The sequence below is a fragment of the Protomyctophum parallelum genome (genome assembly GCF_964188405.1).
Source record: "Protomyctophum parallelum genome assembly, chromosome: 16".
NCBI lineage: Eukaryota > Metazoa > Chordata > Actinopteri > Myctophiformes > Myctophidae > Protomyctophum > Protomyctophum parallelum.
This window is the reverse complement of record NC_139711.1, coordinates 7,578,479-7,601,219: the sequence shown is the minus strand read 5'-3', so window position 1 is coordinate 7,601,219 and position 22,741 is coordinate 7,578,479. Positions and strand designations below refer to the sequence as shown.

The 22,741-nt window shown below is 40.8% G+C and overlaps 2 protein-coding genes across 2 annotated transcripts; both read left to right on the top strand.

Annotated features, from left to right (window-relative positions):
- Positions 1 to 955: 955 nt before the first annotated feature.
- Positions 956 to 12,498, top strand: LOC310873398 (cationic amino acid transporter 2; the record flags this gene model as incomplete). The annotated part of the gene is made up of 11 exons (XM_083785768.1): positions 956 to 1,325; positions 2,025 to 2,180; positions 3,078 to 3,234; positions 3,445 to 3,581; positions 5,805 to 6,027; positions 7,441 to 7,577; positions 7,942 to 8,044; positions 9,193 to 9,320; positions 9,613 to 9,779; positions 12,137 to 12,245; positions 12,368 to 12,498. The coding sequence occupies 11 exons, from the start codon at positions 956 to 958 to the stop codon at positions 12,496 to 12,498; spliced, it is 1,818 nt and encodes a 605-aa protein (XP_083641894.1).
- Positions 12,499 to 14,610: 2,112 nt separating this feature from the next.
- On the top strand, positions 14,611 to 21,151 carry LOC310873373 (platelet-derived growth factor receptor-like protein). Its single transcript, XM_083785743.1, has 7 exons — positions 14,611 to 14,799; positions 15,115 to 15,281; positions 15,444 to 15,586; positions 17,196 to 17,347; positions 17,958 to 18,251; positions 18,770 to 18,909; positions 20,619 to 21,151. The coding sequence occupies exons 1-7, from the start codon at positions 14,706 to 14,708 to the stop codon at positions 20,829 to 20,831; spliced, it is 1,203 nt and encodes a 400-aa protein (XP_083641869.1). The 5' UTR covers positions 14,611 to 14,705; the 3' UTR covers positions 20,832 to 21,151.
- The last annotated feature ends 1,590 nt before the right edge of the window (positions 21,152 to 22,741 follow it).

The window sequence follows — 22,741 nt, the reverse complement described above, 5'->3', positions numbered from 1 at the left end:
TGAGACAGAATGCCTCTACACCTGAACACAGCTCTTAGAACATTTCAAGCCTGAGGAGGTTAGCACTTATAGGCTACTTAGTATTTGACAAAAATGCTATACAAATGTAGTATAGAGTTAATGTGTCATAATTGAATACTTTAATCTCACTTAGTGTAAGTGAGCAGGGAGTGAGGTGGGGCGTTATGTAGGTGCTGTGTGAAAAAGAACAGACATCAGCACTATCATATCAGAGAGATGATAACAGAAAGTACATATAAAAGTCATATAAAATGTGAATTAGTGGAGTAACAATCTCTATAAATTGGATCTAGCCCACGTCTTTTTTCGGAAGGTAAGCGAATCTCATTTATAAATCCTTTATTATTATCCTTGATTTAACTCTAATGAAATATAGATGGTTTTGAGAAAAGGAAAGTGCTATCTGTTGCATATTAAAGCCAGATGGCTGATTAATTGAATAGTTATATACAGTGAATGACTGTTATAATATAACAGTCATTAATATAACAGTATATACCATATTATGGTATATACACTACACAGTATATACTATATAGTGATCGCCCTGGATAATTGCAGATAATTTAAACATCATCGTGTTTGACGAAAGGCTGCTTTATCTAAGAAGTCAAGTAAATCAATCAATAAATGAATGTTGTGTTTGAACAAAACAAGATCTTTGAGTGTGCGGATGGTCTGACAATTATTCACTGACACATTCAGTGATCCGTCCTCCTTCTCTCCCCCCCCCCCCCCCCCCCCCCCTCCCACTACCCACCCTCCCCACCCACTCTTTTCTTGGCACTCACACCCGACCGTTCCTTCTCTTTCTCAGTCTCTCACTCATGTTGCACTCCCACCTGTAAGCTTCCACTTTAATTTATTTTCCTCCTTTTGACCAACTTCTCATATAGCACCCCGGTTTACCCCCAGAGGGAGAGGACGAGGAGCCATGCCTTGTGGGATGTTAAAGTCATTCCTGTTCAGCCTGTCTCGGAGGAAACCCCTGGAGCCCGAGGGAGAGGAGTCCACGTTCAAACGATGCCTGACCACGCTGGACCTGGTGGCTCTGGGCGTGGGCAGCACCCTGGGTGCCGGGGTTTACGTGCTGTCCGGAGAGGTGGCGAGGGAGACCTCTGGCCCCAGCATCATCATCTCGTTCTTCATCGCCGCCGTGGCCTCCGTGTTCGCCGGTTTGTGCTACGCAGAGTTCGGGTCCAGGGTCCCTAAGACGGGCTCGGCCTACCTCTACAGCTATGTGACCGTTGGAGAGCTGCTGGCATTCATCACCGGGTGGAATCTGCTTCTCTCCTACGTCATAGGCAAGTTTAACAACGGGGTCACTTCATTTGATGAGAGTAAAAGAGTCACTTCATCATCATTCAAACTATATTCAACAGGACAACTGGCCCTGTGCTGTTAAATATAATTTGAATGATGATTAATGGCTGTCTGTATAGCTACAGGTGCTTTTTTTTGATAGCTCAGGTATATGATTGCCTCTTTACTGAGGCCAGTCCTTTAAAATATATATTTATACTAGTGTAAGAAATAATAAAAGGTGTATTATGTTTAATAGTTAAAATAATGGCATTCTGCTTTATTTTCATGGCCAATAACGCAAAAAAGTGCAGGCTACGGATTTAATTGCGTTTTTAGTTTTTCTTTAGAGAACATGCTTGACTCACCATGAACCTAAAGCCTCATAAATGATCAACCATCAAGTACACTAGAATCTAATAATATCCTGTAACCTTTCACCCGTTGTAAAAGCAATTTTATGATGAATCATGTTCACAACGGAGCATTTAGCAAATGGACCTTAGTATGTGGTTACACAGCTCATTAACTTCACTGCATCCATGTTACTTAAACGACACGACATACTGTATATGTCCAACAGTACATCATTTGTAATCCGACTGATACATTCTCAGTTTTTCTCTATTTATGGCATGCCATTAAATGGCCACGCTTGTGGTTGATTGCTTTATTGTTATGTCCTCCCTTTATCTCCTCAGGGACCTCCAGTGTGGCACGGGCGTGGAGTGGCACTTTCGATGACCTGATAGGGGGTGTCATGGCCGAGTTCTTTCAGAAGCATGTCGCCATGGGCCAACCCGGCCTGGCACCCTACCCAGACTTCTTTGCTGCTGGTCTTATTATACTATTAGCAGGTAATGTCACATAACTGGTATAGTCAAACAGTTTTACTGTCGGTTCACATGGACATTGATATATTTGATGCGCGGGTCAACTTGTCATCCTAGAAAAAACCAACAGTTCGGAAAATTATTGAACTGATAATTTCTTTAGTCCGACGTACCAATAGTCCGACGTACCAATAGTCCGACGTACCAATAGCCGCCGGTTAACACGGAGTACGCCAAAAGCGGTGAAAACGGAGGGTTAAATTAGTACCCTATCTCCGTTTTCCAGGGTTCATATTCTTTTAATCCATGTTTTTATCCGATCAAATCGTTAGCTACCGTTCGTTAGCACAACAGACCAATTACGTTTAATCCACTTCCATTCTAATCCCTGCAGGATTTAAAGCCCTGTATCTCAGAAACGACATTGAGCGGCCGTTTCTGGAGAAGACAAGCGTTTTCACCGGCCTGTAGCAGGCGCTGTGATACACGTGGTCGGGTTTTTCGTGTGTTTTTCGTGTGTGTAAGTGTTACGCACGATAAGTCTTTGGCAATACGCTATTAATAATGGCTGCGGGAATTGTGTTTTTAAGACTCACCCGTGGCATCCGTGTGCGATTAGGCCTTTCGATATCCTTACCTAAATGAGCATAGTTGACATATTTTCTCTGTTCTATGCAGATAAGTGGGTTTGTGATATTTACAATAATCACCATATCAGTCACAGCTACAACTAACTGGCTGGTAGTGATAATGTCAATTCTGACCCGCACATCACTAGTTGACATTGTGGTGACCTCATAAAACAAGATACATAGAAATACACAGTATACAGATACAGATAATATGCTCTCCCACCCACCCCACGAACCACCACATCAGCAGCAGTGTTTTTCCTTTTCTTCTCTTTCTTTTTTACTAAAGGCGTGCTAGCCTTCGGTGTGAAGGAGTCCACAACAATTAACAAGATCTTCACAGCCGTCAACATCCTGGTGCTGGTATTTGTTGTGATTTCTGGGTTCATCAAGGGAGACATCGCTAATTGGCAGATCACTGAAGAGGCGGTGTTTAACGCAACGGTGTAAGTCATGTTTAAAAGCCATACCATCACATCATTGTTTCGCTTTTAATTTAGCTTTAACCACTTAAGTCCAATATTCTTCTCGCGATGTGAGATTATTACAGACAAATATTTTCACCTATAGTATAATGACATACCCAAAAAGGGATGCCAGGTTGAATGTGTTTAAGTTTAGCTTTAAATGTCGACTAACATTTCTCTCCCGTCCAGAAACCAGACCATTAGCAATGCCACATCAAGTGAGTTTGGTATCGGTGGATTCTTCCCCTATGGTTTTGACGGAACCGTGGCAGGAGCTGCAACCTGTTTCTATGCTTTTGTTGGGTTTGACTGCATTGCTACAACTGGTATGTGAACCACAGGGATCGTGGATTAACAAGAAATATTACATAGTCATATTTGTCAGGTGAATCAAACGCTGTCTCCGTTGTGCATCTTTCCTGCTCTCCAGTTTGCTCATAACATTTGGAGGTGTTATTACTATAAGGCACTCCGCTCCACTGGGGTGTTTATATACCGGTATGTCTATGGTTGAGAGTGTGATCTGGGCATTGCAGACTTCCACCGTGCCCGTGTCATAGCTTAGGAGGCAGCCAATCATGACTAGGTCGCTACTATGCGATTGGCTGGCGGCGTTTAGGTGGCTCCCATTGGCGTAGGCGACGTTTTGGCGGCTCCCATTGGCTTAGGCAGCATGGGGGCGACTCCCATTGATGACTAGGATGCTTACATTTCATGAGCTTTCATTAGTCAGGTTACACCTAACAAAAATAACTCCACAATAAAGGTCTTTACACACTGGGGGTGTGGCGGATAATAAACAATACAGAAATGCGTCTCCAAATATTTCCCATCAAACTATTAATATAGTTGATAGAAACTTGATACAGGCTCATTCATACAGGTTGATGCCTATATTCGCAGCAAAAATCGGCCGTGTTGCTTTATCGCCTCATAACACCCATGTTCTGTGTGGATATAGCTTACTCTATATACTAATATATAAAATAATATTTCATCATAATTAATTACACGAATAAATTAAGTAAGGACCTTTAGTCACACACACACACCTACATGTTACTTGCACTGCTAGTCACACCTGGCCACACCCCATTCGTGTTGTATGATAACCATAGAGCGCCGAAGTCCTGACGTCACTCGCTCATCCCCTGGTTCATGGAAGTTTTTCTCTATGGAGAATAACATGGGGTCATCTTAAAATCGTCTCATATAAGCATTGTGGTCCAAAAATAAACAAACTGTCTCTGCGATATTGTCGGGGAGGTGTCTCTCTCTGTATCGTTTACGACCGTCAGTCAGTCATATTTCATACAGTCTGTTTCTAGCGAAAATGTAACTAATTCAGCAACAGTAACATTAGAGTTTTCTCTCAGTCAGTTGATTCTTCATATCCATATGAGTGACAATGTTATCACACGTAAATATGAAATTACCTACCTAGGTTCCATCCTGGAGGCTGATAAAATGGCCACCAACGTAATCAAAAAAGTCAACCAAAGAACAAGATTCCTTTACAGGATCTCCTCACCTCACACAACAAAAACACCTTAAAGACCTTAACAGGAGCCCTCGTACAAGGTTTCTTTGACTATGCATGCACCTCCTGGTACCACAGCACCTCAAAGGCCCTTAAAACTAGGCTCCAGACTTTCCCAAACAAACTGGTCAGGCTCCTACTTGGCCTCACCCCCCGAACCCACCTCACCCCTGCCCACTTTGACAGGCAGGAATGGCTTAGGGTCGACGAGTACAGCATCTTGCAATGGGTCTGGTCCACAAGATTCGATACCTGTCTAGATACTTCCTTAATATTAACGAAGTCCACACCCACAACACTAGAGGGAGTGCAACGAACCATGTACAACCCAGATTCGGCACAAACAAGGGACTAAATTATTTTCGCTCCTATGCCACCAAAATGTGGAACGCCCTACCAACAGTCATTAAGTCATGCGAATCCCTTGACTCCTTAAAAACCGCTCTCAAAGGGCACCTACGGACGGCAGCAATTCGAAACGGCTTCCGTAAAATCTGAATCCCCCCCCACACCCCACCCCTTTTCCCCCTCAATGTATATGTTTCTTTTCCCTTTTTAACCTCCTTTATGATGAATTCCTGTTCTGTTCTTTGACTATATAGAAGTGTCTATTTGTACGTCTCTAAATGTTTTGATGAATTGAACAAGGTGACCCTCTTGTAAACAAGTGTAATGCTTAATTGGGTCGTCCACTCACAGTTAACAGTCTTTGTATTGAGTTTGTGCTTGAAATGTACTGTAATTCTGCAACCTGTTCAATCAATCAATCAATCACATACACTAATTCAAAGTTAATATAAGGCTACACCCTACACCCGTGACACATGGCTATACCCGTGACACATGCTCTGTTAGGGACTTGTTTAATGTGACCTCAATTAAGGGTGAAATGACAACAAAAAAAAGCAATCATAATCTCTAAATGCTCTCAGAACTGTAATCAATCCATCCCTCTTCTGATCAAACAAAGAAATGTACAACATCGTCTTTGTGTCTCGTCTTTGTATAGGTGAAGAGTGTAAGAACCCACAAAAGTCGATTCCCATCGGCATCGTGGTCTCACTGCTCATCTGCTTCGTGGCCTATTTTGCCGTGTCGGCATCCCTCACCCTCATGCAGCCCTACTACGAGCTGAACCTGCAGAGCCCCCTGCCCGTGGCCTTTGAGCACATCGGTTGGGGTCCGGCCAAATACGTAGTGGCCGTGGGGTCACTCTGTGCCCTTTCTACCAGGTGAGAAATGGAGGTGGCGCCGGCATTGCTGTTGGCTTGTGTCATTGTGCAGTGCATGAGCGCACTGGTCTGTCTGCCAGCCTGCAGTTTCTGTCTGCCCGTGTTCTATGCCAGTCTTGTCTGTCTGTTATTCGCTTACTTTTCTGAAGGGAAAAGCATTTAAAGATTTAGAAGAATCAAATACATTTGAATATTTATATTAGTTTAAAGCTGACACGCACTGATGAAGGCCAGGTGGACGAATATGTTTTGTGTGTGTATGTCATCATGACTAGAATAACTCATAAGAATAAACCCTTTTCCTTATGTTCATTATTGTAAAGCTGCAATTCGTACCTTTTACGTACTAGAATTTCAAGGCAGCAACTTGTTAACCAGTAGGTGTCCTACCCAGTGGTGTAAAGTACAGTTACTCAAGTACTGTAGCTGATGATTTTGTACTTTACTGGAGTGTTTCCAATTTGCACTAGTTTTACTCCATTACATCAAATATTGTACTTTTTACTCCACTACAATTAATTGAAAAAGAAAAGAAAAAAGACATTAACCACATCAGCCCTATATATGTATTATACTATTTGAAAATAGCCTATTTTGGAAAATAACTATTTTAGAAACTTGTGAATTGGGACATTCTTCATAATGAGTACTTTTACTTTCAGTACTTTAATGCGAATAATTTTGTACTTTTACTCAAGTTCATTTTGAATACCGGACTTTTGTTTGTAACGGAGTCTACATTGTGGTATTGTACAAGTACATAATGTGAGTACTTCTTCCACTACCGGTCCTATACCTATCCTTGCGTAGCTGCCTTCATCTGCCTTTGCAGTGCATATTGCCCCAGGCAGATGAAGTATGGCCCCTCTCAATTGGACGAAATGGTGACGGCCAACAAGATTCGTCTGGAAGCAACCAGGACCCAGTATACAAATATGGGGAGGGACATTGCGAAAAATAAATCTAACATTGAGAGGGACGAGACTAATATCCACGCAGTGTTATTAGTATTGCTACGCAAGGCTAGGTCTACTAAGGCTGTATTGTGCGTGTCTTAAGTACCAGGTCTTATTACTTAACTTAAGACCTGGAGGCGTGATCAATGCCATTTGGCTATTCTGAGTGTCCAAAGAGCATTGACCACGCCTCCAGGTCTTAAGTTAAGTAATAAGACCTGGTAGCCTACTTAAGACACGCAAAATACAGCCCACTTTAAAATATAATGTCTTAGTGGAAGAGTAGAGAGACCACCGCCAACCACTGCAGACGTGCAGCTAGTTGTATTGTATTAACATACGACACTAACTCTACCATACAGATTGGTTAACTTAAAATACATTTGTATTAATTAAAATATGTATATTTTGGTAATATTTTGGTAAATCTTACAAAAGGTTGTGTGTATTCCTCCAGTCTACTGGGTTCCATGTTCCCTATGCCCCGTGTGCTGTTTGCCATGGCAAGAGATGGCCTGCTTTTCACAGTACTAACCAGAGTCAGTGCCAAGGGGAGTCCTGCTATAGCTACTATTTCATCTGGGATTGTGGCAGGTACAATAGTTTTTGTTTTTATACTGGCTATAGGGCAGGGGTCTTCAACGCTTTTCAAAGCCAAAGATCCCTTAGCTGAGATAGAGATGAAGCAACCCCCACTACAGACTGTATGAGATTGTGTCATAGTGTGTAATTAATGTATTTTCAGACATTTAGCCACAATTTAACCACTTACATCGTCAAAATACGTTTCACTCTTTTTTTTCCATCTACACCAAAGTATTTGCCGAAAATAGTAGCGAGACGTTGTGAGCTTGTAGATTTGCTATTTTCGTCTAATGTTCCACCAAGATAGTTTCATGGTGTTGAAATGATGATGATGATGATGATGATAATAATCTGTATTCCTTGTATTTTATAGCCATCATGGCCCTTGTGTTTGACCTGAAAGCTCTGGTGGATATGATGTCCATTGGGACTCTGTTTGCTTACACTCTTGTGGCGGTGTGCATTCTTATACTGAGGTAGGTACGGCAAATATCATTGTTCTATAGCATAGATTTAATGATTTTCTTTACTAATTATATTTATCCTTTACTTAAAGGTATATTCAGTGATTTCACTTAATTCAAATATCACTTATTTTTTTGTTTTGTTGTGATAATCCTCCCTACTATAGAGTGTGCTGGCCATATAAGGAGTTCCTCCCTGTCCCCAGTTAACCCCTGGGGGTCAAAAAACCTTAGGTTTCGTTTTTGACTCTCTATTCTGATTGGACGAAAGGCTGGGTCCCACAGCCAAAAACGAAACCTAAGGTTTTTTTTGTGAAATCACTGAATATACCTATAAAGCAATCAATCACTGCTTATAATGTAGTTACTTTTTCACACTACAATGCATTATGCAATGTTTTTTGTTATTATTATACAGTGGCGATTACAATGCATTTATTTAGTAAAAGGCTTTATAATTGTTGGGGTTATTGTTATAAAGCATTAGGAGGATTTTTGAGTTGTTATAACTATGATTATACAGTGTCTATACGCAGATTATAATGCATTATATATAATGCATTATAAATTATAAATTAAATTATAAATTAATTAATTATAATTAATTATAAATTATATATAATGCATTATATATAATGCATTATATATAATGCATTATAAACATGGGCTTAATAAGACATTCATTATAAATTAATTAATTATAATTAATTATAAATTACTAGTCCTTACCCGTTGTGAGATATTTGCCCCCCCCTTGTGGCCGTGAAGGGTACTGCGCCCGGGTGCGTTTGTATTTGACTAATAAATTAATTAATAATCATTAATGTGTCAAATCGAAAAAAGGGCTTCGTTACGCCCTCCATATGCATATGGTCAATGCCTGTGTGATTGGTGCAGGCAGTAAGGAGTTACGGCACTGTTTCTGACAGACACACACACAGACACACAGACATTCGGTTAATTATAGTATGATGATGATGATGATGATGATGATGATGATGATGATGATGATGATGATGATGATGATGATGATATATAATGCATTATATATAATGCATTATAAACATGGGCTTAATAAGAAGTGCTACCAGAAATGCAGTCGTTGTCTGCTAGACCAAAATAAATGTATTAAAAATACATTTGTAATCTTTGCCATCAAGGTATCGAGCGGATGAAAATGAAACGAAAGAAGTGAAGGTCGGTGAATCAAACAACAACTGTCTGAAGCCTCCATCAGGACCCACTGCAGTCACCACAAGAACAGTAACAATCTTGACTGTAACTTCTAGTAAGTATCAACACACACAACACAAGCACGTCATAAGCCAGTGTGTCCCAAACGGTGTGCCAACTTTGTATTGAATAAAAATAAACATTTACAGAGCGATATAAGAGTGATAACACGTGTGTAATAGAGTCTGTTTTGCATGGATATGAATACATGTGTGCCTTGAGATTTTGATTTGAACCTTGGTGTGCCTTTGACACAAAACGTTTTAAAAGTACTGGTCTAGGGCTTAGGGCTTAGGGTTTAGGGCTCAAATGTTCCTTCACTGATCTCCCTCTCTCTTTCTTTGCAGTTGTTATTATCATTGTCCTTTGTGTGCTCCTGACCCAAGCCCTGGATGCTCTGGCCGAGGGGAAGGTGTGGGTCATTGTACTTGTCACCGTCTTATTGCTCACATTGGTGACCATCGTCTTCTTTATCTGGAGACATCCACAGAGTGGAGTCAAGGCCTCTTTCATGGTAAGTATTTTAAGTGTAAATCTATGGGCCCTTTCTTGCACCTGGCACTGTGGCACACATCGCAAAGTGGTACTAAAAAGGGGTGTTCAGGTGTCATCACTAGTTTCCAGTTGAGGCAATTGTTATTTTTACGCCCACGTTGTATAATTACCAAATGTTTTTGCACTCCTCTGCGCACCCATGGGTGTGTTGGTCTGGAAAATTAGGCTAAAGAGCCACTTCACCACTTTTGCAACCAGATCTTATTTTAATGATGCTGAATAGAGGAAGGAAGCGCTGCCGTGGTCCTTTGTTTGTTTTTGTTTTTTTGTTATCAAATGTTTTTTATTTTAAGACAATAAATCACAATAAGACATGTTAACACCATGAATGACTAAAGAAAACAAAACACATAAAAACAACACAAAAACAAACAAACAATCCCACCCACCCCTCCCCCCGGGACCAAAGATGCCACAAAATGTCAGTACTCCTACTACTGTGTAATGGGAACAAAAAATAAATAAATAATGATAATAATAATAATAATGATTAAATCATGCCCTTAACCAAATCTGCAATACCAGACCAAATCTCAATGTTTTCCTCTTTTGCACCATGCAATCTTGCTGTAGACATTTCTAGATAAATTATATCTAGGAAGGTCAAAGCCCATTGGCGAAATGACAATGTATGAGGCGGTTTCCAGTGCGAAGCAACCATCTTCTTTGCGGCCGTTATGCCAGCAAAGAAGACACGAATACGGGTATTATTTAATGGCAACTGGGATACATCATTTAATAAGAATATAGATGGGGAGGATGTGATGTTAATTTGTAGAATAATCGAAAGATTAGCAGCAACCAAATTCCAAAATGTGAGGACACTCGGACATTCCCACACCATATGAAAGAAGGTGTTCGAAGTGCAGAAAGTGAAGTTGTGATTCTTTAAAATCCGCATAGCACACAATCTACGGGGGGTTAAGTATGTCCGATGAACAAAATTTAGATGAATTTGTTGATGATCAGGATTCCTAGAAGACAGGACAACATTAGACCACACTGTATCAGGTCATTCCTCCATACAGTATCGACAGGCAAGGTCCCATAACTAGATTCTAATAAATAATCATACAATATGGAAACAAAACCTCTTGATCTAACATCACAGATAAGTCTATGCAAAGGGTGCATTGCAAAGGGGGTCTGCCATGGAACCTCATGGCAGTTCTCAATTGTAAATAGAAAAAAAAGAGTTACCAGGCAAGTTAAAAATATCACATAAATTCTGGAAAGAACGCAAACCATTAACATCAAATAAATCACCCAAAGTATGAATCCCCTTGGAACTCCATCTGGGAAAACGAATAGGACGATTGTCCAAAAGCAACACAGTTGAACACTGGGGAAAACGAATTCCATTTCAAATCAATCTTGCACAATCTTTCAGCCGATCTCCACACTGTTACTAACTGAGAAAGCGAACTTTGCATTGACTATTCGTTATGTTTGAATAGATCAGATCTCTCAATTCAACAGGATGAACCAAACTCTCCTCAAGCTCTCGCCAACAGACCTTTATAGTTGAGTCGAAATATCTTAAAAGGGGGCGAAGAGTGAAAGCCCGATAGTATAATTTGAAGTTAGGCAACGAGAGACCGCCATCAGCTCTGGCCCGCTGTAACAAGGAAAGTTTGAGACGTGGGCGTTTCGTCCTTTGTTTGTTGTGAACTGAAAACAGTTGCTCGTTGGCGAGGGTTCAAACATGAAAAGCCTTTTTTTTATGGCATGGCAAAGATCATTAAAAAATAGACCAACGCGTTTCGGCTACAAGCCTTCGTCAGGGACCCTGACTAAGGCCTGTAGCCGAAACGCGTTGGTCCATTCTTATGGTGGGTGTAATGATGTTTAGGACACAAGAAAGACTTTCCGGAGGTGTGTAATATGCGTTATATTTTATGAAAATGTGGTCTCACTTCCTTCCTGGACTACAAATCATACCTCCATGTGCGCTCTCCCCCCCTCTCCACAAGGAGGGGAATTGCACCAAAGCATTATGGTCATTGTAGGAATTCCGCAATCCAGTCAAACACACAGATTTCATTATTTGGCCATATAGGGTGCATCTATCTATCTGTTATCTACAAATACTATTTACATTGAGTGACTGCAGTTTCTTCCAGCAGTGAAATGTCCTTGTAACTAACATAATTGGAGCATCCAATGGAATCTACTACATATAATATGCCCTAAGAGTTTAGTCTTGCGGTGGGGGTTTGGGGTGTTATCACCTAACAGAGATGCTATATATAATACACAGATGATTGTGCGATTGTTGACTACAAGAGCTATATATGTCCCTTTTTTCTATGCAAGGTTCCATTTCTTCCTGCACTGCCAGTACTGAGTGTGTTCATCAACATGTACCTGATGGTCCAGTTAGGAGGAGAGACGTGGATACGTTACGCTATCTGGATGCTTGTCGGTAAGATCATGCAGTCAGTTTACAACGAGAAATAGCAACGAGCCGTTGCTTGAGCAGGTTTGAAGGTTCATTGAAATTATTACATGGTGAAATGAAATGAATCCTTATGTCGGTCTGTATAGGTTTCGTCATTTATTTCGGCTATGGGATCCGCAACAGTGTTCAGAGAAAGCGCCTCATGGCCAGCCACGTGAATATCGAAACTATCAGTGCCAGGTCGGACAATGACGTCATCAAAGAAGAGAAGTTCTAGGCTCGTTGGCGGACGAAAGAACAGAGACCGAAAGATAGGTTGAGATGTTACAGCTACTGGAATTGCACACAGTACTGTTCTATTTGGTCCGTGGTGCCAAATTTGTTCAGTTTTCATCGGTGTCAAAATTACATGTACATAATGATGGACAGAGTCTACCTATCGCCTTGTATTATTCCCCAATGTTACTGTATTACACAGTGATACGGTCTGTGGTTGTATTTTATGATTTTTGCCAGGTTTTCTTCAATGAGAAGATGTCACTGTTGTCCTTGAATAGACTGTATATGTATGGATCATGTTGTATACTGTATATGTGACATATATTATGTGATGCATTTTCGCTTTCAAAAGTGTGTTTATTTGTAAAGATTAGCTTGTTGAGAAAAATGCATTTATATCACAAGCCTTTGTTTGCTACAGAGCTAATTCTCGTAATTTATCTAAAGGTTTGATTGGTAATCTGTTTTGGGGAGTAACTTCTGGGTTGTCCTACAAAACAACATCATCTCTAAGGCACTGTACTAAACTCCTACATTAATTTGTACAGTGTGATTTAATATAAGTCAAGAACTAGGGAATGGCATTTTTCATTTTTACTACAGCATGACAACACGTTTACATTTCAACTTACAAATGTAAAATATATTATTTAAATATTGCTTTATAAATGAAATGACAATTCATTTTTGTTCTGAAGTACACCACTCAACATATAGGTATGTCGATATACAGTAGAATGGTGAGGTGATTTACCAAATTATAATATTTTAACGTTTTATTGTTTTAACTTGTGTAACTATGAAAACTGTAGAATACTTGTAGATAAATGTTACATTTGTAAAATATATATATATATAATGTATATCTTAATTAAAAAAAATAAGATGCAATCTGGTACACATTTTTTCCATTAACACATTGATTGTATTGACCAGTTTCATTCCTGGGATAAAGACCCAGAATGCCTGCTTTACCTCCCAGGGATTCCCTGAGAACAATAGAACCTTTCTCGTGGGTTTAGCTGGTCAGTGGGTCATGTTCATAAGCATGGCTTAGCCATAGCTAGTCATTCAAGAGCAAAAGTTGCTCCGTCAAAAGTTCCTGAACCAGATGCAGTAATAAATCACACCCGTGTGAACTGAGTGGTGCAACTCCCCCCCCCCCCCCCCCCCCCACACACCTCTCTCTCTCTCTCATTAGCAGGCAACAGTGCAGCACTATCCCTCTCTCTGTTTCTGGCACAACAGCGCCCCTACTGGTACTCATAGTCATATACTGGTGTTAACGTCACATAGGTAGGTGAACACGGACACTGCTGTTCTTTGGAGTGGCTGCACCACTCAATAATAAGAAAACTAATAATTCAGGACTGTAATTCAGCAAACGTCCACTCTGTTCAGAATTGTATAAATACATTACTACGTTGCCTGTTAAGAAGGATCAAAGTGCAACGATGCCGATTCTTATGGTGGGTGTTGGTTAATGGTTGGTTAATGGTCTTCCACAGGATCCGACTTTATGAACTCTTATCTTTACACAGTAAAGAGCCACCTCAATCAATGTTTCAAGACATTCATAATATTTTACAACCTTGGTTGTGATCCTCTAAATGCACTACATAAAAGGTTTCAACATTATGACTAGATGGATATATGTAAGCACGGAAATGTATGAAGCTTATAATGTTTTGTTTAATACTACTACGGGTGGGATCAAATCCACACGATTTGTTTTGTACATCTTATATTAAAGGGACATTTGTCTACTGGCTTTAATGGGTGACAAATGGTCTTGCCAAGGTTCATAAAAGCCGCACACCACAGTACTCCTCCAGGTACTACGTGGGGTGTTTTTGGAGAGCCATGGTGCGAGAGCACTTCCACTTCAGCAGCTAAACAAACAGGCCCGTGCTATTCCAGACGGAGGGGCCTCCATCCCTGGGCCGTCATTGGTCCAGAGATGGTTGAAAGGCTCCATTGAGCCAGCCAGGAGGAATTTGGGGTACTAATGCCACTCTCCGGACTAGGAGGAGGAATTTTGTGTGAGTCTTTGAAACAGCTGACTACCAACTTTGCGTTCCTCCTCCTCTTTTTCCCTTGTACTTCTCTCTCTCCTTCCATCCTCCTTGTTTCTCCAGTCCGGGTTCTAGTGAAGTGTGTTGAACTACATGAACTAATAATCCACAGGCCGCTATACAAATCCATATGTCAGTCATGCTTTTGGTGAAATTATTTGGGGCAAGAAATTGGAGGCTGGCATTGAGTGCTCTGTTCTTTTGTGCTATAATCCTGGAATTAGGTAAGTGATTTGATTCCCTTGTTTAGTGGTTTGACTTTGTGCATTCCTAGAAGTATACAAAGGGTTCAGTAGGCAAATTTTCTGTTGGCCTAATGCTAAGCAAGGCTCACTCCAGACATTGCAATCTCATAGACAAATGTACCCAATGATAAGCTTTGCATATACAGTGCCCCTGCCTTGATTTCTTCTTTGTCAGACCATTGGGTGGTTATTGCTAGTTTCCGATGGGCACTTTAAACCATATATTGCCTACTCTATAAGCAAAATACAGCATATTACTGTTCACTAACCCAACTAGCATGTACTTAACTCTAGGATATTGTCAGCAACATGCCCAAGACCCTAAGCCCACCCCAGGGAGAAAGCCCAAATCCACTACACCCAAACCAGGACAAATATCTGTTAAAGAGCCCGGGGCTGTCACAGCAAAACCCAAGATCAAAGCGACACCGGCAGCTACGAGACAAACCTTCTTGACACAGGTGCGACATGGTTTCCCTTTCAGTTCAGCCGCTGCAGCGCTACATTTAATCACAAATAAATAACATGAAAAGGATTATGCAAACATGTGCCAATTACTGTGAATTTTGGAAGGGTACCAATACCAAACATGTACATTCACATGTTTGACGCATGGTATACAGGTGCTCAACAGGGGGAAGTTCCATAGGGTGGGTGACACCCTAAGTGTTCGGGCAGGAGACACCCTGGAGTTGAGGTGCAAGGGCAAGCCAGTCCAGTGGAGCCTTCCAGCATACCTGGAGGAAGACGATGAAGGGAGGCTAAAGTAGGTGGCAAAAGTGTTCATATACGAGAGAGAGAATTTGTTTTACTTGAGTGCTCAAGTTAGTAACTTGTGCACATGAGTTAGCATTTCATTTGTTGTTCTCAATAGAACTGCAAAATATTAGTCCTGCTGCAATGCTGGTGGAAGGTACTACGGTAGCTGGTTAAAAACATGGCCTGCCTCACAATTGCTAAGCCATTCTGTCAACCGACAGTTATTTTCTACTCTGAATTTCTGCTTCTTTGAGCCCTTTTCCTCTGATGCAAATTCTACACTCCCACTTGGACACTTTCCAGCCGGGCTCATTCATTCCAATGTAAATATCATGGATTTTACACCTTAAATAAATACTGGTTCATTTTTGGAACCAGACCTTCAAAATCTCTTCCAAATCCGTCAACAAGGCCTGCCATATGCAGTGGAAAAATATGTGCATGGCATTTCTCGTTTAAAACACTGTTTTATCACATAGGAAAACTATTGGTGGAGAGGTTTGTCTAACCCAGAGTAATCTAGTAAGAGAGTGGTGACACTAGCGTTGACTCCCATTGTAACAATGGAATGCGGAAGTGCTCATTCTATCTCAATGGGATAGTTCCAATGTTTGGAACTATAGCCCATAGGCACCCGCTTTGCCGCGAGATCAAAGCGTGTTGCCACTCTCTTACTATTCCACTCGGGTCTAACCCATGTTATGCTTAGCTGTGATTGGACCATAGCAGTATGGGGAGGGGCTTAGCTATAGGTCAATTAGGTACAAAAACATCTTTATTTGGCTGATCCTGATCCTGATCCTGATTTCGATCCTGCTGTGGGATGACCTGATGAAGATCCACAACAGGATCGAAGATCCTATGTCAGACAAATAAAGATGTTTTTGTACCTAATTTGATGTGCGGGCTCTACCCTTTGTGAACTGAAGCCCAGCACCCAACAGCCGATGTGCGTTACCTGCTAAGTTCCCTTTCAAGTTCAGCACAAGGTGGCACTTTAGCTAGCACTGATTGGTCCTATTAGAAGATGTGAGCGAATAAGCACAAGCTCCCTGTCCTTATCACCCACTCAGCAATGGTAAATAAAGGCGGGGGGATGTAGATGTGCAGACACATGTAGACACAACCTGTTACTGAACGATTTGCTCTTCAATTTGTAGAGCTAATGCAGAGCTAAGAATCAGCGTGCGGACTTCCTTCCTTCTGACATGCATCATATACCTCTGTTAATGAACCCACCTGCTCTGCTGTGCTACGTAATCGTATAGATTTATGTGTGGGGCATCTTAGTCAGACTGACTAATGACATCAACAATGCTGTTAAAACCAAACATTATACGCAGTTCTGTGGAACCATTGGTGCACATGTCTGTGTGTTAAAAACTGAACATTGTGGAAGGTTTTCTTTTTCCCCTTGTTTTATTGTGTTTTTATTGTGATATGGCTCCCCCCTAGGTCTGAAATAAACGATTGAATTGGATTTTAAATGATCACGAATAGTCTCATAGAAGGGTTTTCCTGGAACGATTATGGCCAGCAGCAAGTCCTGCCGTATAATAATAATAATTATTATTATTATTATTTATTAATCTTGTGTATTGTGTCCTGTTCCACAGAACTGTCCAACACGAGAGGTACGGGACACTGACATTAGTCAACAGTACAGGAGCAGACACAGGAGAGTACACCTGTTACCCTATGTACTGTGAAGACACAGAGTGCAGGAGGGTGTACGACAAAGCTCTCAAGGTCTTCGTTTTCTTTCCTGGTGAGGTGAACGCACCAGGGGGGGAAGGGGGGGGGGGGGAATTCAATGTAGACGCCATCAACTTTTTCTTATAATTGTTCTTGCATTAGCCCATTTTGACCTGAGATCAGATTCTAAAAATGTCTTCTATATCCTGACAGTTTTCTGAAAAAGCTATGTCAGTGGTTCTTCGATTTTTTTAAATAGCAGACCTACAAGTTCGTAGCACGCCACTCGCTATGAGCTTGTAGATCTGCTATTTTTCAATAGCTAAAGCATAACATAATGCTAACACCAAAAGGGATTCCAGCCCAAAATGGGATTTAACGAGAGGCACACAAAAAACTGACTTTATGATCCTGCACTATAAGAAGGTTGGGGCAATAAAGATATGACATTTTGAGACTGACAGTTAAAGATTGGAATCGTTTATATTGTTGGGGGTTTTTATTATAAATTATTATAAATGAGGAGAAAAAGGAGGGGGGGGGGGGGGCATGAAAAACATGGGCTCCTGCATCCCAGGATGCATCTATACCCCGCGGGATGAATAACCTTTATTGCAGTTCAAACGTGCTGTTCCAAGAGGAGGGATATCTCATATCTTATCACTAATTGTAACGCCCTGTAGACCCACAGGAGCTTTTCGTGCCATCATCCAACTACTATGAGGTCATTCAACTCCGTACCAACTGGCCGACGGTGCTCCCCTGCCAGGTGACGTCCCCGGACGCCAAGGTGACACTTCACCGCGAGTTTCCCCCAGCAGAGGTGGCAGTGGACGGGGCAGAGATCACCTTCAACGTCCAAAGGGGCATTACGATCCACCGGCCTCGCCTACACCATGCCGGGGCCTTGTTCTGCGTGGCCAGCCTGGGCAACCTCAGGCAGAGTTCCACCAAGTATATGCTCATCTATGTCAACTGTGAGTTATATTATATCACCCCTTTCACTGACTTTAGGCCGTTTCGGCTTTGTATACTGTAGATAGCGTAGTAGAAAGACAGGACACTGGGGGCAGAGAGAGGGTAAAGGACATGCAACACATGGGTCACTGGATGGAACCGAACTGGGGATATTGCGATTATTTGGTGACATTATGTGGTCAGCCTATACCGCCACACCCCAACCTCGTTTAAATTTGAAGATCAAATATCACAGTGTTTTTCTCCAAATGTGCTTTCACAATATATTGACTTGATAAATAATCATCAGTAACGCCTAATAACTAAATGGTTAAAGGCATATAATAGATCAGCTAGAACAGTCAGGTAAAGTGACCTCACTATTAAAACTAGGAAAAGACAACATTTATGCCATATCACAAATTCACAATTCACTGATATCCCAAATCCCAAATGATGTAGATATAATATATAATATTACCAGCCCTAATTTCAGGAGTTCAGGCTTTGGCATAATTTCAACTGTTGTTTTCACCAGACCCCATGGCTGTTCCTGCCCCTGTGATCCAGGCGTCATCCACCTCAGTGGTTGAGGGAGAGAACCTGCAGGTCAGCTGCACAGTGACAGGGGAGCAGGGTGTGGTTGTAGACATAACCTGGGACTACCCCGGACAGGAGGTACTGTACTTACAGCATGACTTCTGCAACTCTGCTACTTGTCCTAGTCATTTTTATTATTATTGGATGCAACTGTGAACAATAACCATGCCAGAGATAGGCCTATCTCACAGCCCTTCCACGCCCCCTTTCCATGCCCCCTTTCCAGACCTAGTGGTGATGACGTGATGTCACTCCATAGACATTACATGTTAAAAGACCTACATTCAGCATGGGCACACTTGAGCCGACAGCCGCGGACAGAAGAAGCTGTGTTTTACGTAATTCTCCATCCACCAGCTGTCTAAAAACTCGCAAATTACGTAAAACACAGCTTCTTCTGTCCGCGGCTCAAGTGTGCCCATGCTGATTCAGAAGCCATAAACAACGCTTTTTCTGAAGGTAAACTTTATTCTATTTGTTTTAGTCCATGAGTAAGGCCATATGGATATGGTATATCCCTACCTGCTTTCTCTGCACCATTTAAGGCCGTTTCCAAATGTTAAAATGTAAAAGACCAATATTATTATGAGGAAAACAAGATGTTAAGACAGCTAAACCTAATCAGAAAAAGCGTTGTTTATGGCTTCTGAATGTAGGTCTTTCAACATGTAATGTCACGTCATCACCACTAGGTCTGGAAAGGGGGTGTGGAAAGGGGGGCGAGAAATGGCTGTGAGATAGGCCTATTACAATTACACTGCTGCTCAATAGAGCACCGAAGTCTGACGTCACTTTCAGTAGAGGGCGTCAGTCCCCAGGTTCATGTATTTTTTTAGTTGCATTGAAATCGCCATAGGAGGATTTTTAGATTGCTTCATATAAGAACTGTGTTTGAAAAATAAACATGTCATCCCGGCCGCTTCACTCATATGGATATGAAGAATCAACTGACTGAGAGAAAACGCTAATGTTACTGCTACTGAATTAGTTACATTTTCGCTAGAAGCAGACTGTATCATATATGAGTGACTGACTGTTGCAAACGATACAGAGACACCTCCCTGACAATAACGCCGAGACAGCTTGTTTATTTTTGGACCACAACGCTTATAGTAGACGATATTAAGATCACCCCATGTTATTCTCCATAGAGAAATTACTTCCGCGAACCAGGGGAATCGAAGGGATGAGAGAGTTACGTCAGGACTTCGGTGCTCTATGAGAATGTGGTCAGGATTTCTGCATTTAACGGTCCATATGTCTGTGATGCATCGATCCAACCACATACTAAAAGTACATATCTGCTTGCTATTTCTGTTAGATCCCTCCTATTAGATCCCTTTTTTTTTTGCTTTGTTTGGATTTTAATCAGAATCTACTTTGTTACAAATGTGTATTTATTATATAAAGCACACCTTGTAATACATTGATTCTGGAAATTGTGCCACAAATTATTTACTTTTTTAATATTTATTTATGCTGTTATGTGAACCTAGAAACCAAGTGTGTGTATGCACACTCTTAATTGGCTCATAAGTTAAGTTAAATTACCTGTTAACTGTAGGGTCTCTATTCTGGCTGGGTATAGGCCTAATAGGTGAACATCAGGTAAAGATATCAGATCTACAATCTAACAACGCGCTGCACTAGAAACTTGGTGCTATTTTTGGTTATAGAGAAGAAAACGGAGGGGGGGGGGGGACGACGACCAAGGATAGACTCCTGGGGGACCACAGTCAACAAAGTATATATATTCACGCTGAGTATACCTGTTTGTTGTATTGCAGATTGGCAGACCTCCATACACGCAGGACAATGTGTCGCCTGTAGGTGGGGGTGCAGCCAGACAACAGTCTCAGTCTATTCTACTGGTGGATGGGGTGAGGGAGGTGGACCAGGGAATCTACACTTGCACCGCACAGAACCTGCAAGGGTCAAAATCTGTATCTGCCACTGTTAAAGTAGTAGCCAAATCCAAGCCTAAGAAAAAGAAACCGTGATCTGGAGAGAGAGAGAGAGAGAGAGAGAGAGAGAGAGAGAGAGAGAGAGAGAGAGAGAGAGAGTGTGTGTGTGTTTGTAAACCAGGGTACATTATTTTAAGGCCAGTTGAGGGGCATGACTTTGATGAAAAATACAATGTAGGCCAGACACACTGGACATTCGACCATTTTACTTTTAATCAGTTGTCTAAATCATATAGGCCTACATAATGTTCTGGTAGCCTTTGGGCCTACTTTTGTAGCCAGGCATCAACAATGACAATACAAGTGTTGGAATAGATGAGCGTCCCCCCCATTCTATTTTGTTGTGCATATTAAACTTGTATTGAACTTGTATGAATAAATTATTTTATACAAAACATGCTTGCTTTGTTTATTTTGTGTTTTATCCATATCACTGTGTATCCTGTGTGTACACATTGCCATTGAGATCTTTTCCCTTTTTGCTTCCTATATGATGAATTCCTGTTCTGTTCTTTAGCTACATAGAAGTGTCTATTTGTATGTCTCTAAATGTTTTGATGAATTGAACAATGTGGACCCTGTTGTAAACAAGTGTAATGCTTAATTGGGTCGTCCACTCACAGTTAACAGTCTTTGTATTGAGTTTGTGCTTAAAATGTACTGTAAATGCTACAAACTGTTAATAAATATTTCAATCAATCAATCAAACATTTCTGTGGATTGAATTCTGGTTCTATCAACCAGGCCTGGCGGAGATCTGCCTTCCGAGAAGACTTTAATTTTTCATTTAAATGTTGTCTTAATTCATTTGTGTTTTCTGTTTGTAACTGTTTATAATTTTGCTACTAGCTGTCTTGGCCAGGGCTCCCTCTAAAACATATGTTTGATCTCAGTACTTTCAGAGAACGGTTACAATTTACAATTTAGGCATTTAGCAGACGCTCTTAATCCGGTGCGATTTACACTAAGCAAGAACAAAAACATGCTAATACATCTATACATAAATCATACAGTTTACGGTAAGCTAAGAACAGTGGAATATACAGTGCTATGTCTAAAAATGCTACATGTTACATAAATTGAGCCTATGCAAGTTTAAAATGGAAATCAAATCCCAAAATACGGAATGTGAAATAGAAATGAGTAGGTTACTGTCTGTCTGGGCTGGGGCATAGTCTACACTCCGGTCCAGTAGGTGGCAATATGCACCTTTACGATTGGCAAAGCAGGGGAAGTAAGATGTGTGTGTCCTGCAAAAAGGCTCCGTCTTTTGAGCTAATTTAGAACTTCCTGTCTGAGAGCTAGCTAATTTAAGACATCCGGTTGCCTTCAGAATAAAATAAGGTTATTTAATTAATAATTATTACATTACATTATTAGTATTATTATTACATTACAGTTATTGTAAAGACACACATTATGTTTCTGTGTAAAAATAAGTAATTAAATAACATCAAAAAGTTATCTAAATGGATAAATGCTATTCACTGGAGTGAATATTCTATTATATTCTAAAAACGACTTATAAATCCTAAAGCCTTGTCTATACTTCACTGTGCAACGGTCCTATGCTGGACAATAGCAGATATGCAAACTCACAGCACATCTCATTCAAGACACTGAACTTGCAGATCTGCCATTTTTGAACACACTATAAAGTTAACCATTTATCATGCTGCTCTACGTGGCACTGCATTCTGTGACATTAAACCAAATGGCATTTTCCACTCTATGACACTACTGTTCTACATTTTTGTCTAATAAAATAGGCTATTAATTGAATCAATCAAACTGCATTAACTAACAGAGATACTACTAACCAAGCTATCCATGTCAACATGCTCTATAGGAGTCTCAATAACAGGTATAAGTAACGTTTAATGTTTAGTAATTTTAATGTAGCAGAAGAGGCCATTCATTGAACAGAGTTTTGCACAATTTTAACA

Bases quoted from the DNA above. Each gene is read 5' to 3' on its own strand.
- LOC310873373 (XM_083785743.1), top strand. From the start codon at position 14,706: ATGTCAGTCATGCTTTTGGTGAAATTATTTGGGGCAAGAAATTGGAGG. The intron at 17,348-17,957 runs GTGAGGTGAACG...AACGCCCTGTAG, and splicing joins GGTCTTCGTTTTCTTTCCTG to ACCCACAGGAGCTTTTCGTG. The intron at 18,910-20,618 runs GTACTGTACTTA...GTTGTATTGCAG, and splicing joins GGGACTACCCCGGACAGGAG to ATTGGCAGACCTCCATACAC.